The sequence below is a fragment of the Chrysemys picta genome, chromosome 16 (assembly GCF_011386835.1).
Source record: "Chrysemys picta bellii isolate R12L10 chromosome 16, ASM1138683v2, whole genome shotgun sequence".
NCBI lineage: Eukaryota > Metazoa > Chordata > Testudines > Emydidae > Chrysemys > Chrysemys picta.
Window position 1 is genome coordinate 25192098 of NC_088806.1, and position 20730 is coordinate 25212827.

The following is a 20730-nucleotide window of genomic DNA, read 5'->3' on the forward strand; positions in this document are numbered from 1 at the left end:
TTAATAAAGGATCTTTGACCACAGACACCAGGAGAAAACATGAAGTACACTGATGGCAGATGATGAGAAAAGATCTACTGGGAGAGAGATTTTTTTTTATCTGGAAATATTACTCACACTATATTTACAAGTTTATCTCACCTTCACCCTAAAGAAGGGGTCAGGTGAACGCACTGAACAAGAGAAAGTAATTCACTTTTCTATGGGATTCACACTTATTTCTATGGAATAGAAGGGACACTTCCCACATGGAGCAGACACGCTGGCAACTCAGTGGGAGAGAAGGACTCTATGTCTGGAACTAGAGAGCCAAGTCAGACTTTTTAGCATGACTAGGCTTTGAAAGCATTCTCTTACCAGAACAGTGGCATACCCTTCTCCAGATGGCAAGGATGCACAGCACGTCTAGGCGTAGGTTAGTTGGAGCAGGATGTCTAAACTGTCATGGATACCAACAGGGGGCTCTGCAGGGAAGAGCTACTAATCAGTAAGAACAATAGTGTTAACTGTGAGAAAGAATCCACTCCCTAAGCAATTGCATCAATGAACTCTGATAGGTTATTTGTACCAAATAAAAGCTTCCACTCTCCATCAAGTTTTCTCTTTGGAACAGTTTGTACTGCCAAGCGCCAGGCAATAAAAAAAAACAAAACAAAAAGCAGCCAGTGATGGACTTGGTTCCTTTAAGCTTATTTAATGATATTTGAATGCTTAAATTTTCTATTTCCCAGCTCCTGAAAACAGAAATACTTTTAAAATGACCAATATTTAATTCCAGAAACATACAACCTTATCCGCTAAGTCATAAAAGAGCTATTTTACAAACATACATCTGGATAATTAGAACAATAAAGTCTTTTCTTAGACATTCAAACATGATCAGTAAAAATACAAGATTATTAATAAAGATATTTTTGTATTTTTTTAAAGAATATTTCCAGATTTGTTTTCCTTCTTCTCTTTAAAGTAAATCTCTGTTAAGAGTACATGATTGTATGGTGTACAAAGAAAATAAAAATATTCTAGTAGGAAGAGTTCCAAAAGACAATTCAAAATAAAAACAGTGTGTTGGCTGTAGTATCCCTTTTGCAGTACATCTGCTTGTCAGTTGGCACCTGGAAAAGAAAAGGGATTTCTTGGGGGAGCCCAGGGGGGCAAAGGAAATACCAATTACCATCAGCACTGAGACTCTAATCAAGGATCACCTACACAGGTAACTGAGACACCTTTTCTAGCCAAAGGGACACAGTTTCTAGAACAGTCAGTGAGTATCTACGTTTTATAGATGATGTGTTTCTATCGGAAACACTGGAACTAGGCAGAGAGTTGTGGTGTAAAAGCTGACCAGGGCATCTAGGCTACTCAGGCCCTTGGGTTTTCACACCTGATCCTCCTTTCTGATCCTGCCCCTTGGATGTTTTAATCTCCTCTCTCTACAGAGAAAGCAAGATAGAGAAACCTGAGCAAATGTGGCCTAAACAGTATTGCCATCTGCATCACTCCCCTTTTTGTGGACAAGACACACTGTCTGTTACAAACCCACACAACCCAATTCTTTCTAGCCCTACGAACTAGATCCCATAACACCAGATGAACACACTTCTCAGAAGGGACTGCAGGGTGCATTGTAGCAATCTTTCCTCACTCTCAAAATGAGAAACGCTGGGTCATCTTTTTATTTAGAAAGACACAATGATATCAGAGAACACTGTGCCCTGCTGTCCAATCTGAACAAGGGAACATACAATCACAGGCCAGGTCATCTCGCGCTTGACTGGAAACTGGAATTTAGAGAAGGGATAACCCATGGCTATTGAAGCAAATAAAAATGAGAAAACTGAAAAGTGCATTTGAACGTCAGCCCCCCCCCCCCCCCCCTTCAAAATGAACCATGCCTGGGATCTGCGATACAGTAGATGTGCTAGGGAGTGAAATGGAATCCCAGTGATTTCAGGTTACGGTGCTGGGGAAATGAAGGGATCCCTTATCCCTCACCAAGGAATAATGCCCTTAACATGAGATTGATCAATATGGAAAAACAAGTAGGACCAAGCACAACACAGCACGTCATTTCACTTCCCATAAAGCTGGGTCTCCGTAGTGTACCTTGCTTTGCTAGCTCAAGAAGATCTCCATTATGTCTTCTATGCTACTCCTACCAGCCAAATCATCCCACAGATTCATGTGTCACTCCCACTACCCCAGCTGAGAATGGGACCGTCAACATTTCCCCCTTATACGTCTGGAGAGGTTGCAGAGACAATATCCCATCCCATCCCACCTCCCGCTGGACTAAAGGCTATGGCTAAGTTAGCATTTTAGGGGAACTCTCCCACCTCTGCAGCCCCAGTAGTGGTAACCTGAGTGCAAGTCTAGATGACACACTAAGGTCAATCTCTATCTTCACTAGCCCTTCCACCACCGCCACCTCTGGTGGAACTGCACTGACACTAATAGAGTGGTGGGGGATTTCCCCCCAAATGCTAGCGCGCATAAGGCAGAGGAGTCAGACAAGCCAGGACATGGAACTGCAGACCATTCCCCACTAGGCCATCATTACACACTCATCTCTCCGCTGCTTATGCGGCATGCTTCTCACCACGAACGTTAGGCTTCCTGCACCGAGTAAGGAGGCTGGAGACGTCAGGAGCCACAATGGCAAAGAGCTTGGCCATGACACTCTCCTAGACCCCATCATCTTTACTGGGTTTGGACAACGGGTCTGAACTCTGTTTATTAAACGCAGCCCAAAGTAGGGTGGGATCTACGCTCAAGCACAGCTTGGACAGCTCTGGAAACGGGTTATAAAGGGCTAGTGTGGCAGGGTTATAGCAACTGCTCCAATTCATGCAGCGGGAAAATCAGCTCTTCCATCCATCCTTGTAAGAGACACACACCATGCTGATAAAGAGAAGAGGCTAAGGGGGAAGAAACAGTAGCTATCAAATGAAAAGGGCTTGGCCATGGACCAAGAGATCTTTGTGGCAGGATTGGGTAAAAGGGAGACTCTACACAGCGTCAGGCACCATTTGTTACAACAGTTTAATTTCTGGGTTCGTTAGAGCAAGTCTAGATGTTTAAAACTAACAGCACCATATGGCTGGGGCTGGGTGCAGAGCTCCTGCTTGTCTGACACTGGAAGCTCTTAACGGATGCTGAGCGTATGTTCACACAGGCGTAACCCAGGAGCCCCTAGCTTGGCACCAGTGAGATGCCACTACCAGTCTAGAAGGTAACATTTGGGCTTGTGTTGGGAACGTGGGGATCCTGCTGGGGAAGTGTTCCATGCACTTGGCTTCTACAAGAGAATCCTCCCTGCTCTCCAATGGTCCCAACTTGTAAAATGGATCCAAAATCATCTCTGTTCAACCTATAACAACTTGGATAAGCTCTTTTTTTAAGGAAAAGGACAAGAACTGGCTTTTGCGTCACAGGAGTGGAAAAGCAATTTTGATCCTCTGTCATTAGGAATAGGGAAAATGGAGCAGGGAGAACGACCTTTCCACTGACTAAAGATATTCTCTGCACATCATGGTCCATGCAGTAATGCACACTTTTTTGTAATGGTTCTAAGAGGGGAAGAGGATTTATTGGTTTGGCACGTTATTCAGTTCCGTGGTAAAAGAGTCTAAAAAATCTTGGGTACCGGGTGCAGAAAGAATGTGTCACACACACACACACACACACTTTAAATTAGCAGTTTGTGATTCCAGAAATTTGAGAGACTAAGAACGTCCTGAACCAAATGTCCCATAGCAGGTAGTGCCCATCCTAGTACCAATTTCAGAGCAGGCACTACCAATAACCCGTCTGGAGTGTCCAGAGTTAGTTCTGTTATGAGCTTGCATTTTGCAGGGTCAGTCTGGAATGAAGTCCAACAGAAAACTGTTGGAACTGGCCTATGGGAAGTGCTAGAGAACTGGGTCTGGTTCCAGTAGTTCTGCCTTCTCTGCAATGCACCCATCTGAGAGCACTTTGGTACAATCAGTGCAAAAAACCCCAGAACAACCCCCCTCCCCCCCAATAAAAATAAACAAGCCTCACCCCCCATGAAACTCAGCAAGACATACCTCCAGGTACTAACATTTACTGGCCCTATAATCAGCAGTACCTGTGGCTAACTCAAATGGCAGCCAACGTTCATTCAGTAGTGATTTAGTGAGACCCCCCCCACCTGGCCCACATTTCTGGGTTTGCATTTTTCCTGCTTGATCCGGTGAACGATTACACAAGTGCTGGAGCTCCAAACATTGTTGATCACTTTAAATAGGAGACAATTATCAAAGCCAACAAAGTCAAGAAAAAAAATTAAACTCTGCTTTCTCCTCTCCCTGTCAGAGACCCCCAAGTCAATGAAGGGGACCGTCAAGGGGAAAAATGGTTTGCTAATTTCAAGTGCCTGGCTATTTAGTGCATGGAGAATTCTCATTGCACATGAGCTACACAGAACAGGCAATCGCTCCAAATGGAGCCAGTTCACAGGCTGTTGAATGTAGCCCGTTCCCACCAAAGGTCATAAGAACACCTTTGCAAATAACTCTGTGTGTGGCAGTTGGGTTGCCAGCAGGGAGCATGGAGTCCAATCCAGTGAAATCAAGACACAAAATACACCCCTCCCCCCTCCCTTCTCAGATCTGAACTTTGCTTCTGGAGCAGCGGGATCCAGAGTGCACTAGATTCCAAGGGCTAGAACGGTCACTACCCAATTAAAACAAAAGCAAATAAAAAAAAATTAAAATGTGCTTTTGATACATGGAATGAAGTCAAATAAATACATTGATTTTTAAATGTCTAAATACATTTTTATATCCTACACCCAAAGCTCTGTACATTTGGTTTGGTTTTTTGTTGTTGTTCTGAATCAAAAACAAAATTTCCGGTAGCAAGAGGAGGAGGAGAGAATGGAAGAGATTCCCTCACTGACAAACTAGTGCAGATGCCCCACAGGGAAATCACCCCATCCCCACTCTGCTAGAGCATGGTTAGCACTTGGATGGTCCACAGACAGAACGCTCTCGTCTCAGAGTCCGCACGGAAGCTAGTACGCGCTGATCTTCTCATCCAATTTTCAGCCACTTCCAGAAAATGTGACTAACTTTTGTCTGAAAAGGAAAGAGATGGTAAGGGAAAAACAGGCCACAAGAGAAGTGAGCATCACAAACCCTTCAAAATGCACAGCCAATTCAGACAGCACTGTTTGTGGGGTTAACTGTGTGCCACAGTTGACTTGGAGAACACACCTGCAGGCATCACAGGAATCTGCTCAAACCAAATTTAAAGGGAGTTGTGATGGCTGCTTTACACCGTGTCAATGGTGTGCATAGTGCTTTACACACAAAAGTAAGAGGGGCCTAACCCAGAAGAAGATCTTACAATCTAACTCATAAGAACGGCCACACTGGGTCAGACCAAAGGTCCATCTAGCCCAGTATCCTGTCTTCTGACAGTGGCCAATGTCAGGTGCCCCAGAAAGAATGAACAGAACAGGAACTCATCAAGTGATCCATCCCATTGCCCATTCCCAGCTTCTGGCAAACAGAGGCTAAGGACACCATCCTGGGCAACAGCCATAACTCATCTGACTTCAGTCCCTAAACTGATCCGAACCCCTTTGAAAGACAAGCTAAACACCTTATTCATGGGCTTGCAGTGGGGAAAAGGAAAGTGGAGGAGAGCTGCCTCCAACTTCACACATCCTCGGAGAAGGCAATACACGATCAGCAGATTTACGATGTTGTGGAACCAGCAGCTTTCAAAAGGCTGAAGCCATAATGACATCTCTCAAGGCTTTTGTTTGAAAGATTAATAACCGGCTTTGTTCATTGTCCTTGGTGCCGGAGTTCAATGATATTTTAACATACGTTACCATTTAGAAAGAAGCACCGGGAGAAGGGACGATGTGTTGTTCACATACCTGAATGCTCATCTGTGGGGGCTGAGCCAGCCAGCCTTTGGCGAAGGAGAGTGGTGTAATTTTCCTCAACTTCCTGAAAGACAAAACCCACGTGGTCCTTTATTTCTGTTCCTAATGAACCTCCAGAGAGCTCTTCTCTTAGAATAGGAAACGTTTTAGTGGCGCTGACTGGATTGTAATTACACGTTACTAAACACATTCCATCGTCAGCTCTCAAACCATCACTAGCACCGGTGAGACGTTCCTCCATCAGGGAAAAATCTGTACAATTCTTTATTTCTTTTGGATCTTGGTTACAGTAGAACTAAGCAAGAAAGTCCTCTGTTGCCACAACGAGCTGGCAGGTCTCTCGGCAAACAGTACTCCAGGCCCCATTTCTTTGGGATAACCCTCAAGATGGGATAGAGAATCCCCAGAACGCAAGGAAAGTGACTTGGAAATTAGTGGGTTTGAAATACTTACCATTGGCACAATGGGGATTTTGACTCTGTTTTTACATTAGTGTCAATAAGTGATAATTGGGTAAGCATTTCCAGGTCAGTTATTCATATTCCCCAGGTGGTGGGTCCACCTCTCCAATCCCAATTTTTGCAGCCTTATTCTAACACCCACTAAATTAAATTTCCACTTCTCATAACTTTGGAGAATGTCTCCATTTCCAAATTGTCTGCAGCTACATACATTTAACGTCTGCCCATATTTATATAGAGTTCCTGGTTTCTCCTGTCCCTTCCCTGGAGATCGTCCAAGGATAGACAGACGTCTTATCACAGAAGCACTTGTATTCACAACTCTGTACTTTTCCTGGTTTGCTTTCTTCCCCCAAGCTTGCTCCTTTTAAACACAGTGAAGGCGAAATCTGAATAATTCAAATAAAAAAATGTGTTGTACCTTTAAGTGTTCAAGGTCAGCCTCTATCTTCTGAATGTACTGCATCATTTGGATACGTGACTCTATGGAGAGATGGGGGCTCGGTGCATCGGAGCACAATTCGTCCACTGGCCCCCAGCGCGAGGCCATAAATTCCTCAGCAAATGGGGAGCTCCCTTCATCTGACTGGGCATCTCGTGGGGAAATCGGCTGCTGGTGTGCTGAGTCCAAAGAGGAGTGGCCGGCAGTGCACTGTAGAACTAGAGAGGACACGTCCTCATCTGTAGAGCTCTCCTGCACAGTTCCATATCCATCAAGGATCAAATAATTTCCTGTTAAGAGAACAGTTTTGTACTAGCACCGCCAGGTCAATAAAATCGCAAAGAGTCACTGAACTAGAGAGACAATTTAATTGGACTTTAAAAAACGATAACTGATGAAAGCTTCATCTCTCATCGTGTTTTAAAACCGACTAGATAAAGCATCAGAGGATACCCTGCAGAGCCCACTCTGAACTGGTTTGGACTAGACTGGTTCTGAATGGGGAACACTAGAGGTGTATGTAGGGTCTGCTGTTTGAGAACCATAGGATTAGATAACCAAATAGGGTTTTTCTATCTCTTGTTCTGCATTTCTCTCATGAGAAGGTATCTTAAAAATATTCATGTGCATGCTACTAATTACTACAATGGAATCCATGCTAGCCATCAATCATACTGCTGGGCGTCTAATTGGAATTCACTATTCAGTTTCAGAGATTTTTTTGCTAGGTTACACTCAAATTTAGATTGCTAATAAAAGGTTCTATAAAATATGCAGTATTATTAATAGAAATAATGGGACACCAATTTTTAAAAAAGGCTCCAGAGTTGACTGTGGCAATTACAAGCCAGTAAGCCTGACTTCAGCATCAGGCAAATTGGTTGAAACTATAGTAAAGAATGGAATAATCAGACACAGATGAACACAATTTGCTGGGGAAGAGTCAACACACCTTTTGTAAAGGGAAATCATGCTGCACCAATCTGAGTTTTTAAGAGGGTCAAGAAACATTGATCCACTGGATATAGTGTGCTTGGACTTTCAGAAAGCCTTTGATAAGATCCCTCACCAAGGCTCTTAAGCAAAGTAAGGAGCCGTGGGATTAGAGGGAAGGTTCTCTCATGGACAAGTAATTGGTCAAAAGATAGAAAACAAAGCAGTTTTCACAATAGTGAGAGGTAAATAGCAGGGTCCACCAAGGATCTATATTGGGACCTGTGCTTTTCAACATATTCATCAACGATTCAGAAAAAGGGTAAACAGTGAGGTGGCAAAGTTTGCAGAGGATACAAAATTATTCAAGATAGTTAGCAAGAGATCTCAAAGAACTGGGTGACTGGCCAACAAAATGGCAGATGAAATTCAACACAGATACACACAAAGTAATGCACACTAGGAAATATAATCCCAACTATCCATATAAAAATGCGTGTCTCTAAATTAGCTGTTACCACTCGAGAGATCATGGAGCCATTGTGGACAGTTCTCTGAAAACATCTGCTCAATATGCATTAGTAGTCAAAAAAGCTAACAGCGTTAGGAACCATTAGGAAAGAGATAGATAACAAGACAGTAAATATCATAATGCCACTATATAAAAACCCATGGTACGCCCACACCTTGAATACTGCATGCAGTTCTGGTTGCCCCATCTCAAAGAAGATCTATTAGAATTGGAAAAGATACAGAGAAGGGCTACAAAAAATATTGGGGTATGGAACAGCTTCCATAGGAGGAGAGGTTTAAAAGCCTGGGATAGTTCAGCTTGGAAAAGACAACTGAAAGGGATATGATAGAGGTCTATAAAATCATGAATGGTGGGGAGAAAGTGAGTTAAGGACATGTTATTTACCCCTTCACATAACAGAAACCAAGGGCCAGTCACCCAATGAAATTCAGAAGCAGCAGTTTTTAAAAAAAACAAACAAAAAGAAGTCCTTCTTCACACAACACACAGTCAACTTGTGGAACTCGTTGCCAGGGGATGTTGTTAAAAAGGTCAAAATTATAACTTGGTTCAAAAAAGAATCAGAAGTTCATGGAGGATAGGTCCATCAATGGCTATTAGCCAAGATGGTCAGGGATACAGGGATGCATGCTCCAGGTGTCCCTAAACATCTGGCTGCTAGAAGCTGGGACTGGACAACAGGAGATGGATCACTTGATAAAATTGCCCTGTTCTGTTCACTTCCTCTGAAGCATCTGGCTCTGGCTGCTGCTGGAAGCCAGGCTACTGGGCTAGATGGACCATTGGTTTGATCCAGTATGGCCAATGTTCTTAATTATTTTCACGATTTGCATGTGCCACTGGAATTTTGTCCTTCATTTCTCTGCAGTGTTGCAGCTATGCTAGTGCATGAAAACCAGAAGTATAAATTGATCAGAATGGGTATATCTCGTTTCAAAGTCCCTGCTTAGCTAAGCAAAAAGTGAACAGTACAAGAAGTGAAAAATAAATTCGATTTTTGAAGATGTTGGTTCACTTAATAATTTAAAGTGCTTTAACAACATAGAAAAGAAGGGACTAGGATTTTCAATATATGACTGGATGGCATCATTCAGCCAGTCAGAAACAAGCTCATCATACAAAATCCAATTTTTAAATGAAGTACATTTGTGGATAAGGTGTTCCAAGTCTGACAGCTACTTGCATTGCAACAGGCACATGACAAATTAACTGCACCTTCATTCATAAAGTGCAGCACCACTCCTTCAGATGCCCAGCAGGACCCCAGGGCCATCCATCACAGAACCTGCAAAGCCCCAGGAAAGCACGTGCAGCCGCCATCTTGGACTATCATTCTAATGAGACCCAAACGCATACAACCTCTCCTCATGGCTAAAAACGATCTGTTTCAAGGTGCCGCTCAGGAAACCATTACTTTATATATTGATATATAAACAAGAAAAAGCTTTCAAGAGCTTCAGACCTGGCGACAGGGCGTTTGTGGAGACTATTACCAAGCAAAGCCAAACTGGAGAAAGTTCCTTTTTGAAGCTTGAGCAAGAAAAACCAAAACAGTGGCCGTAGAGTGACACGTCTCACACAACTGTAAAATCGCCCCTGCACAGTTATCCCCAGGGGTCACACATTTAAAGTGGCAACCCTGTATATGTTGCATTGTTGAGACTCATTGTAGAGCACCAAACCATCATTCCTATGTTCTTTGGAAACAAAATGTTGTGTGTCTGTATTTTTTCGTATCAAGAGGAGACAGATAATGAGACATTCTAGCCCACTGATGATTTCTGTAGGTGATCCAGAAGGATCTCTGTATACATGTAATCATGCCTCATAGGTTATTTCTATACAACCAGGGGTGTAATCTGCAGCTTGGGTAGATGTTCCTGTGATAGCTTTAAGCTACCTCACTATAAACAGCGGTGAAGACGCAGCGGCATGGGCTTTAGGCAAGAGCTGTACAAGGCAGCCTGACCCCCTGGGTACATACACACTTTGCTAGCCTACGCTGACACCCGCACCTCTGTGTCCTCACTGCTATTTGTAGAGTTTTAACTAGATTTCAAATTACATCCCCAGTTGCCATGTAGAATGTAGCAGAGTCAGTATTTCGGGCGTATGGTGGAAAAACATTTCAGGAAGGGATATATTCAAGAAGGTTATCTTATAAGTTTGGGTATGCAGTCAAGTCCCTGTGGTGTTCTGGAGAGAGACAGAGGGTTGATAATGGGAAACAAGGATATATTGACAGACTTGGGAGAGGAGTTATGCACCACCATTTGATGGGAGTCTAAAGTGGGAGACTGGGAGGGTACAGCTTTGGAGAGGTCCTTGGTACATGGATGCTGTATGCAGACTGTAATGGAACGCTCTCCCTTTTGATGCACCTGGGCTAGAGCCAGGAATTCTCAAATTCTTCAGCTGTAGCCTATGATAAGCTATTAATTTAGCAAAAAGCAACAGAGGGTCCTGTGGCACCTTTGAGACTAACAGAAGTATTGGAAGCATAAGCTTTCGTGGGTAAGAACCTCACTTCTTCAGATGCAAGAAGATGACTTGCATCTGAAGAAGTGAGGTTCTTACCCACGAAAGCTTATGCTCCCAATACTTCTGTTAGTCTCAAAGGTGCCACAGGACCCTCTGTTGCTTTTTACAGATTCAGACTAACACGGCTACCCCTCTGATATTAATTTAGCAGTATCTCAGTTTCTCTTTTAATCAGCCACCCTTCAGGGTGTTGAGGTAATAATTTAGTTCATGTCTGTACATCACTTTTCAAGTGTAGAGGACTAGCTATTTTGATACGTCCAAAGCCAAAAGCACTTCTAAAGACCAGAAGCGCTATGTTTAAAGTGTCTTGTACTGAGTCAGCAAGGGAGATTCCACCAGGAAAGCATAATTGTGCTTCTTTTATAATCACATAGTTCCTATTCATTTCTGTCTCTGAACACAATCAAGTCTCTGGCATTTGAGCTGAACTGGCCATAACTCAACGTACTGTGTAAAGTGGGATAAGCTCACCTGAGATCCGTAAGTGCACCTCCTCATCCTCCTTCCTCTCCATTACTTCACCTTCCAATGGGTTCTCATCGCTGTGGGCATCACGAGCATCAAAGAAGTGCTCTCCACTGTCATCAGCACCCACCCCTTCCAGCTCCGGGGTAGGGGTCTCCAGGTTCATGTTCACATGGTCCATTACTAAATTGTTACTAAACCTGGCGTCTCTAGACCCCAGCTGCACAGCATCCTGTGAAGCTGGAAACTCGGTTGAAGTCCGGAGGCCATAACAAGCTGCAGATTCACTAGTTCCTGTTCCGGGAGGCATCTGGTCTGTTCCAGGCTGCTGCATCTTGTCGTCAGAATGCTGCAGTCCACGCTGGATACCACTCTCTGCCTGGCCCCCCCGGGAAACGGTCCTATACCTGGGAAAACATCGCCAGTCTTCAAGGGTCCCCTTCTCAGCCATGCCCAGTTGCTGCACCAACAGCTGCTTCAGCAAGCCCACTGAAAGGAAAGGAAACATGGAACATTCACTGAACTGTAGAAGCCATCTCCGTTGTACACTCAGTGAGACGGATGTTATGATGCCTCTTTCTGAAAGAGTTCACTCTATGACCAGCTCTCTCACTGTTACTGTTGCAAAGGCGGGGAGAGAGATACAAAGAAATGGTTGGAGCTCTGCTATACTACTTTGCGCCTTACATCACAGGATCTCAAATCATTTCACAAAGGTGAACAAGTACCATAGTATTATCCCCAATTTACTGATGGGGAAACTAAGGCACAGACTGGTTAGTAGCTTAGCTAAAATCATCCATCAAGTCAATGGCAGTCATGAGGAGAACCCAAATCCCCTGATTTCTAGTCCCAACTGCTACATAATGCCGGTAATGCTGAGCGTGCCGCCCCCACTCCCAATCTGAGGTTAAAGATGTATTGGGAATGTTCAAGTTATCAGAACATTAACATCACAGGCTGAAGCAAAGATCCTACTGCAGATTCAAGGGAAATTACCTTTCCATGGCATAACCTTCTAGTCTAAATGCTAGGATGCAAACTCTCCCTACAAGTTCATACAAACATTCAGAATCTCTAAATTATATGGGAGATTCTTATTTGGTCTTTGTCCTATGATGCTTTAGTTCTTACTCAAACTACTTAAACACCACTACTTAAGAACTAGCAGGTATAATGCAGTCCAAGTGCTTCATGTAGCTATAAGTGGACACTCGCATAACACCCACAGCGTGAGAAATGCTATCAGTTCCTAAAACAAAGCAGCCACACAGTTGAATGGAAGGCGCTTGCAGAAACATGAAGTGACCCATTACTATTGCTAGAGGGCGTCTCATTAAATCTTAGCAGTCAGGACAGACATTAGATGACTGATATTATCTAATGTGCCATCCACCCCCCCTAGAATGAGCTTCCATTAACAACAATCTAAGAGCCCAAGCACTAGAAATACTTGAAAACACCCAGCCCTAGAACAATGCTTTGAATTCTGTAAAAATCTGATATAGTATGGATCAAAAGACCCAGGATAAACCTGTTAGACTGAAGAGACCTGTGTAGAGGCTAAACTCAGTCAAATCACCTATATGCCTTGAGCTAAGAGGGTCAATAAAGAAGTGATATAGACCACGTCCAGTAGCACAGTTCAGTTTTATTTAGAGGCACCACATCCATCTCAGAGTTACTAAGGAAACACGTTTGTGTGTCACCTGAACATCCGTAAGGTAGGATTTAGGATCATACGAATGACCATACTGGATCAGATCAGTTGTCCAGTATTAGTCCTGGCTCTGATACAGGCCAATATCAGACTTCTCAGAGGAAGGTGCAAGATATCTCAAAGTGAGAAAATATGGAATAACCTGCTCAAAGGGGAAGTTCTTCCTAAATCCCTCAGCTAGAGGTTGGTTTACAGCCTAAGGCATAAGGTTCTAGATCACTTCCACACACTTTTTCCCCCCGAACCTTACTAATTTTAAGTCTAGGTGTTCTTGTTATCCAAATATACAATCCCTTTCTGAATACTGCTGAAAAATGGTGGCCTAGATAATATCTTGTGGCAATGAGTCTCACTGGTTAACTCTATGTTTATAAATAAAGAAAAAACCTTTGTGCCTGAAACAATAATACTTTGCATATCATGCATCAAGCACCCAAGTGTTACTCCATCTCCCCAAAGCACTTCATGGACAAGAATGAAGAACTCCTCATAAATCAGTATTATTATTCCAGTCTGATAGATGGGCACACAAAGGCAGAGTAGGACTTGCTCACAGAAAGAGCCAGCATCTGCAATATAACGAAGCTCAGGAATTCCTGATTTCTAGCCCATTCTGCCTTGCAGCCCAGATGGGAACATAAGAGCTTCTACTACAAACAGACAGAAAATACTATTTTAGCCCATGGGATCAAACTGTCCACCTGAAAATTCCCAGATCCAAATCAAGACTCATCAGGGCCACTTCTATCCATAGCATCATAGTTACTTACAGTTTCTTAACGCATCCAATGCCCACCGCTCTTCCGAGATCTGGAAAGGGACTGGTGGTCCGTAGCACGCAGAAGATTCTTCTGCCCGTTGATCTTTCTCAAAATGTGTTTCAGTCCCAAGAAGATCTTCTACCTCGGACTTCTCAGCCATGATTGCTGAAGGAGACTGAGTCTTCAGCATCAAGGGAGACTCAAGTCCCAAATCTTTATCTAGCCAACAGAAAAGACATAATCAAGTTATATGTCCCACTACATATTCTGAACTACCTACAGGGTGAAAAACTAAACCACATGGTACTCTCTTTCACAAGGACAAATTTGAGGATGCGTATCTGTCGCATGGGCTATTATTTTTAAGTATCTGAACCTCTGCAGAATCTCCTTTCCCTGCAGTTTAAGGGTAGCTGGGAAAGACTAGCAGGCATACCTCAATAGACTGGGTTTCACTCTCTCACAGGGCTTCTAGTGAAGGCTTTTCTGAGCCAAGAAAAACAAACAAAAAAAACCACACACCAACTTTCACTGTAGCAAAAAGATCCCTATAATGTGAAAGACAAAGCCTATCACTCTTGTACTGCGTCCAGCACGCTGACTTATGCTGTTACCTGGACTCTGCATACCGCTGGCAGGGATATCATGCTGTTCTTCTTTCAGCTTCTGCTGCTCCTCTTCCTCACGCTCCTCGCTGCAGGAACGGGAAAAAAGGACCGAATTCTGTGAATCCCATGCATTTCTACCACTCTAACAGCATCAACGCTTTGGTGATCTCGTTCAGGAGTAGACAAAAGCCACTGGAAAACCAAAGCCGAAGGTGATTTTTACTTACTCGCCAGGTCCCGATTGTGGTAATGGAATCGGCCTTTTAGATGCCTCGACTTTGACTGTCCCTGCCATCCGAGCTATCAGGTCCTGCCATCTGCGAGAGGCCAAAAATGAGAGACACAAGACACTTGAAGCATAAAAGGATGCTATCTCATGTAAGGTTTTTTAACCCAGCTAATATAACTGTGGATAGTCTTAAAGGACTAGACATTTTAAAAAAAATCCTGCTACATTGTTTGCCTCAACATCTTGTGGCAGCGAGTTGAATTCCACAGGTATCTGGTGAGGTCACCATAGTTAACAAGGCAGATGCTCCAGCCCTGAGAAATGAATGCAACAAAATCAGCAGAAACTATACAGACGCAGAAGTGGGAGATTCAATCCGACAACAACAAACAAAGCCAGAAGTAGAGCATTGTATGCAATGGCCTGAAGCGAACCTATTCCGCAGTGAATTGCGGGTGCCTGGGATTTTGTCATTTTACACAGAACATCAGAAAAGAGATTTTATTTTTTTTCCATAAAGTTCTCAAGGTAACAAAATACACTAAAGTTTGGGGGAGGGATTCCTGCAGTCTTAATGCGGTTCTTTACTACAGGATTTCTATTGGAATGAAAGCAGTTCAATGAATATAGCCCAAGAAGCGTGCTTTGTCTCCAGACTTTTTTTTAAATAACTGAAAATGCATTGAACACAGACATTCCTGAAAGGCAGCTCTAAGTTCTGCACTTCAGATTTAATATTCCACTCAATGAACAAAAGCTTGGTGACACCGAAGAAGTCTTTGTTATCCTAATTGCACCTCACTTGAAGGAAGGGCCCACAAATTTCTTTGTCCACATTGAACATTTAAAATTTCTAATTAATGTTTTACCTTTCAAGGGAATTGCAGTGCTCGTTAAGAGATGCCAGACTGAATCCTGGTAACTGAAATTCTCTCTCTATTGCCAAAGAGCAAGTACAGCACGGAGAGCAGCAGTGAAAACTACCTCTCTACACGCACCATTTATAAACTCGGTTCTGGATGATTTTCTCTAGGGGGCAGGGGTGAGTTCACCCCAGGGCTCAGTCAATCCTCTGGCCTCTGTGCAGAGACAGCAGATAACAGTGGCCAGTTACTGCCAAAATTACTGGTAGTTCACATGTTGCAACACCTGTCCACAATGAACTTGGGTGAGACCCACCAACTAATCTCACATAATGCAGGCCACTCAGCCATTGTATGGCAAGTTTTGCTTACTGGAGATGAGGGGTCAGTTTCAAATCCCTAACATAGCGACAGAAGGCACATAATCTCATTACCAACCACTAAGAAGCCATCAAGTCTCCCAGGGCAGTATTTTCCTGAACTACAATGGTTACAAGACATAATATGGGGGTACCAGAATGTTACTGATGCAGCTAGTTTCAAACTTTCATGCACGCGAGCAGTTTGTATCACCACCTTTGTACCAAAGCTAGCAATCCTGGATTTGACCATTGACTATGCATTTTATATTGCTGATGTACATGGCACTGTGAAATATGTACAAAATACCATACAAACAAATCCACACCCTGAGGTGTTCACAGTCCAGAGACAAAGCACTCCTATCAAAGGCAGAATGAAGAACAGTTCAGACAGGTACTTGAATTCATAAATTATAGTGCTTTTGAGTTTTCTGCCACTCTGTAACATGTCCCAGAATCCTGAGGGTACCCAGGACAGACGTTAGGTTCTAGGACTCTGCATAGAGATGCAGGATTATGTCATTGATTCATCTGACAGTTAAACCACATGGGTCTCATTAGCCCCAACTCACAAGGATTTTTAAAAATAGAAGCACTTGTAAGGCAAGAGAAGGGCTAGGAGTGAGAGATGAGACATAACCGGGAAAATCTCTAGAAACAGCCTGAGCTGGCAAAGAGTTATTGTTGTTCTTTTTAAGAATTAAGGAAAATTCCCAATGGGGAGACAGGTGAGAGTTTTGCACATTAGCTCTGTGTGTGAGCTGAGCTCAAGATAATTCACAAGCCCCTCTAAAGTAAAACTACTACTCAGATGTAAGATTTCTCTCTCCACCACAGCAGAGATAACTGAGCCCATCACTTACACAGTCTTTTCAGAAACAGTCTGTGCCACCAATTCATAAATCTGGGCGCCGTTTTCTGACATGGAGATGACGAAGAAAGCTTTGTTATCTGGAGAGACACAAGAGGAGAGTAATTTAATCTGATGCCTCGTCCTGAACAATTGTATCTCAAGTTCACTGAAACCAGGCAGATACCCATACGTTATTACCACCCAATAAGGTATACTGCAGGAAGATTCTGTGAGGTAAACCAGCAGGCAAACTACATAAATACAAAGAAGTTTCATTCTCGAACACAAATGGGACTCTGGCTTCCAGGCCTGACAAAAAATAGTTATTGCTCCTCACACCTCTTTAAAGTCTGTTTATATCCCCTCCCTCTTCCCTGGTCCCCTGGCATTTCTAAAGCACTTTTCTTCTGGGGATCACAGAGTACTTTACTTTACAAAACATTAACTAGCGCTCACACCACCTCTGTAAAGATACTACCCCATTTTACAGAGGGGTAACCGATGTAGGCAGCTTAAACGGCTCATCCAAGGTAACACTGCAAATCAAAAGTGCAGCTGAGAATTAAATCCAGGAGTCGCGACTCCCAATGTCCTGCTCCAACTCCTAGACAAAACTGCCTTCCTCAAATGGCCTTGCCTTTGCATTCAGCTTACTCCTAAGTTTTGCCCATTGGTTGCACTGACCTGTCGCCACCTGGCGAACCAGCACAGTGTTCAGCTTGATAACAGGACTGAATGTGTGTTTGCTGTCAGAAGTGGATGCCAGGATCTTACTGTGACACCTCAGCACCAGTTTATCATCTTGCTTTTGCAACAGCACTAGAATATCCTCCAAGAGTAGCGTGTAGAGATCTGTAAAGGGCAAAAACAGGCCTGGAATGAGTTAACAATTCACTCCCTCACATCACACCTCATGGCACATAAGGGGTAAAAAAAGGCTGTATTTTCTATTATATATGCAGAGGCTGTGCCAGCCTAAGCAAAGCTTGCAAATCTCTCTCATCAGAACCACAGCAGAGGGCTACAGATGGGACTGGCTCATCTCCCAACAGACTGCGGGGCCCCAGCATGGTCCTAATGATACTCAGACACATTTCAGATTTGACAAGAATAACTGAATCCGCTTGAGGAGCAGACATGAAGTCATACAGGCAGCGGTACAACTCATAATTGGGAATCACAGCTATGCCACATCTTTCCCTCCCCTTGGTCACAAACCCAAGTTTAAGTTGGCTGGTGGGATAAGGCTCACCAATAGTCTTGTCCCGATTAACTTTCCAGGTCAGAGGTCCTTCGTGAATCATCTTCTTCTTGGTTAAATCCAAATTCTGTCAATATGGGGGGAGAAGAAAAAAAAGTAGCTTTCATATGGGGTTCACTGCATGGGAACTTTGGAGGTCAAGGTAAAAGGCACGCCTGTCAGAAGACCAGTAGCTGAATTCAAAGAAGGTAAAATGAGATTTAGAATCTGTGGTATTTGTGTGAACCTAGAACCTGTGGGTCGTTTCACTCTTCAGCACTCACTGACCACGTGCCATATGAAAGAAACTTCTGTTTTCCCTGTTGTGAAAGGATAGGATACTCCCACCCTGTATCAGGCACAGGGGGATGTCAGGACTGTAAAGGGTGAGGGAATGGAAGCTTTATGTGTAGGCACCGGAACCAGGGAGCCAGAAGGCCATGCCCCCTCCTACTTTTTAACATGGGCGTAGTTTGAAGGGGCAGCATGCCCCCCCGAAACTGCAAGCCTCAAGCAGGCATGGAGCAGCGCCAGCTGGGGAGCTTATCACTGTTACCAGCTCTCCAGCCTCAAAATGCAGCTCCAGCCAATGCTGCTCCGCGCCTGCCTGAGGCTTGCAGTTTGCGGGGGCACACCACCCCATCCCCTAAACTATGCCCATGTTAAAGAGAGGTGTATGGCCTCCAGTGCCAGTGCCCCCCTCCCATCCTGTACTCTTGGTGAATGTGATAACATGGGATCTCCTGCCTGTGGCAAGAGGGGGTTGGGAAGGTGAATGGTGTTCCCAGGGATAAGTGGGGCAGTGAAAGCTTCTGGGTAGTCTAGGTAAAGGACAATAGGGGAGAGGCTGTGGTCACTAGCAAATGCCAGGGTATTTGATGACTGGATTTAGCTTCTAAGTAGTGGGTGGATGTATAGGATTTTTAGTAGAGAGGACAGTTTCTAAGTCTATATGGAAAGTTGGGTTGGATCCTGTGGCCTATGGTTTTGAAAATTAGACACAGCATGAAAGTAACAACTTAAGACTTTCTGACACGCATGTATCTTCAAGGTAGAATGTCTAATGAGGTTTTGTTTGGACAAGGGATGTGTGTGTACAGCCTTACACAACCTCAGACATTTTCAGGGGAGGATTTTCTTTTACATGAAGTTCTGAGGCCTTATCGTAACAACGATTGTTTCCAGCAGTATTTTGGCAACAATTCATACAAATGTTTGGAATTTATATTTTACTTCGTTAAGGCTTCAAAATGTGGACTGTACGTTAAGAGTGCCTGCAGCACACTCTGAAGAATGAATTGTTTTGATGATCTGCTGGACTTTATAACATCACTGAGTTATTCAGGGCTCCTGACAGATGTCATGGCTCCTGACAGATCCGCAGGCAAGCTAGTAGAGGTAGTAATTTTCATTAGCCATTCCTTCCAAGTTTCAGAGTTGATATCAAGATGGCAGATTTTATATTTCCATGATTCCTTTATTTCTTAAAGAGTTTGCAAGCCTTTTTTAGTAGGCTGGCAGATCATACAAAAGAACTTTAGGGTGAACTCCATGAGCCTTGAAACAAAAATACCTCTTTGGATATTCTAACATGTTAGAACTTCCACATGGTCACTAACAGTGGAAGAAACAGTATATACTACTATGAAAAGATGAACGTTGAGTGTATATCCTGACAATTTTTTGTACATTTATACCAAAAGATGCAGCCCTGTCATAGAATATCAGGGTTGGAAGGGACCTCAGGAGGTCATCTAGCCCAACCCCCTGCTCAAAGCAGGACCAATCCCCAGACAGGTTTTTGCCCCAAATCCCTAAATGGCCCTCTCAAGGATTGAACTCAGAACCCTGGGTTTAGCAGGCCAATGCTCAAACCACTAAGCTATCCCTCCCTCCCTCAATATCTGTGCCCCTTCCCCCTAAACCAAACTATATCAGAAAAGTTACAAGCTCCACTCTGAGACCTGCTGGAATTTAAGCAGGACATGAAGCATAGCACTCTAGCACTGGATTTAGAAGCTCGGCTACCTACACCATTGGATCTTCAATGCGAATCAAGCATAGCTACAAGTTCCACTTGTGAAGCCAACAGAATGTCTAAGCTTTGGTTCTCCCAAAGGACTTCCTTGTTCTACCAGCAGTATTCTGAAGTAGGAGATAATGTAGAGTTACCCCACCACGAGGTGTACATACTCTATTGGTTGTTTCAGAAGGGGATATAAATGCCGTGAACCAGTTCTCTCTCATGTGACATACAAGTGAAAAACCTCGTATTCCATAGCAGTATTGTTCCATGACGTTTACAAGTTCCACAGACACACTCCGTTTTGCAAGATCAAGTTATTAAATTCATGGAGACCTTCCAAGAGCAACCGGAGATTCAGGTTTTCATATCTAATAAATGTTCCACTTAACCTTTATATAAAATAAATTCACCTCTCACCAGAGACTCTTCATGAGAAGTTTCAAGTGGAATGAGTTTTTTTGACTTTACAATAAAGTTATAGCAGGAAGCGTCACCAGCTTAACTACAGGGGGTCACGATCATGGCTCAATAATCACTTCCGCTCCGTCACTCACCCTGATTTCATCCAGCATAGGGTACTCTGACTGCTTCAAGTAGGATAGGTCAAGGCGACGCTGATAATCTTCCAAACGCTGGAAAACATGTGATGAAGTCATGGTTATACTGGTTTGGGACAACTTGGAAGAGTCCAAGTACATACAGGTGACTCCAACAACAGTGTTAGCGATTCTGGATTGTTTCTCTTCATCTCCCCATCATCCACCC

The 20730-nt window shown here is 43.6% G+C and overlaps 1 protein-coding gene across 11 annotated transcripts in view; it reads right to left on the reverse strand.

Moving 5' to 3' along the window:
- Positions 1-678: 678 nt before the first annotated feature.
- ARHGEF12 (Rho guanine nucleotide exchange factor 12) overlaps positions 679-20730 on the reverse strand; it is a 99166-nt gene continuing 79114 nt past the window's right edge. For all 11 annotated transcript variants that reach the window (XM_008164532.4, XM_042851888.2, XM_042851887.2 and 8 more), the window contains 11 exons: positions 20520-20597; positions 17952-18027; positions 17384-17551; positions 16710-16797; positions 14620-14709; positions 14399-14478; positions 13794-14003; positions 11310-11792; positions 6806-7116; positions 5915-5987; positions 679-5102 (listed from right to left, as the gene is read on the reverse strand). In XM_008164532.4, coding sequence (XP_008162754.2) covers positions 5092-5102; positions 5915-5987; positions 6806-7116; positions 11310-11792; positions 13794-14003; positions 14399-14478; positions 14620-14709; positions 16710-16797; positions 17384-17551; positions 17952-18027; positions 20520-20597 — 1668 coding nt within the window. In that variant the 3' untranslated portion in view covers positions 679-5091. The remainder of the gene's footprint in view (positions 5103-5914; positions 5988-6805; positions 7117-11309; positions 11793-13793; positions 14004-14398; positions 14479-14619; positions 14710-16709; positions 16798-17383; positions 17552-17951; positions 18028-20519; positions 20598-20730) is intronic.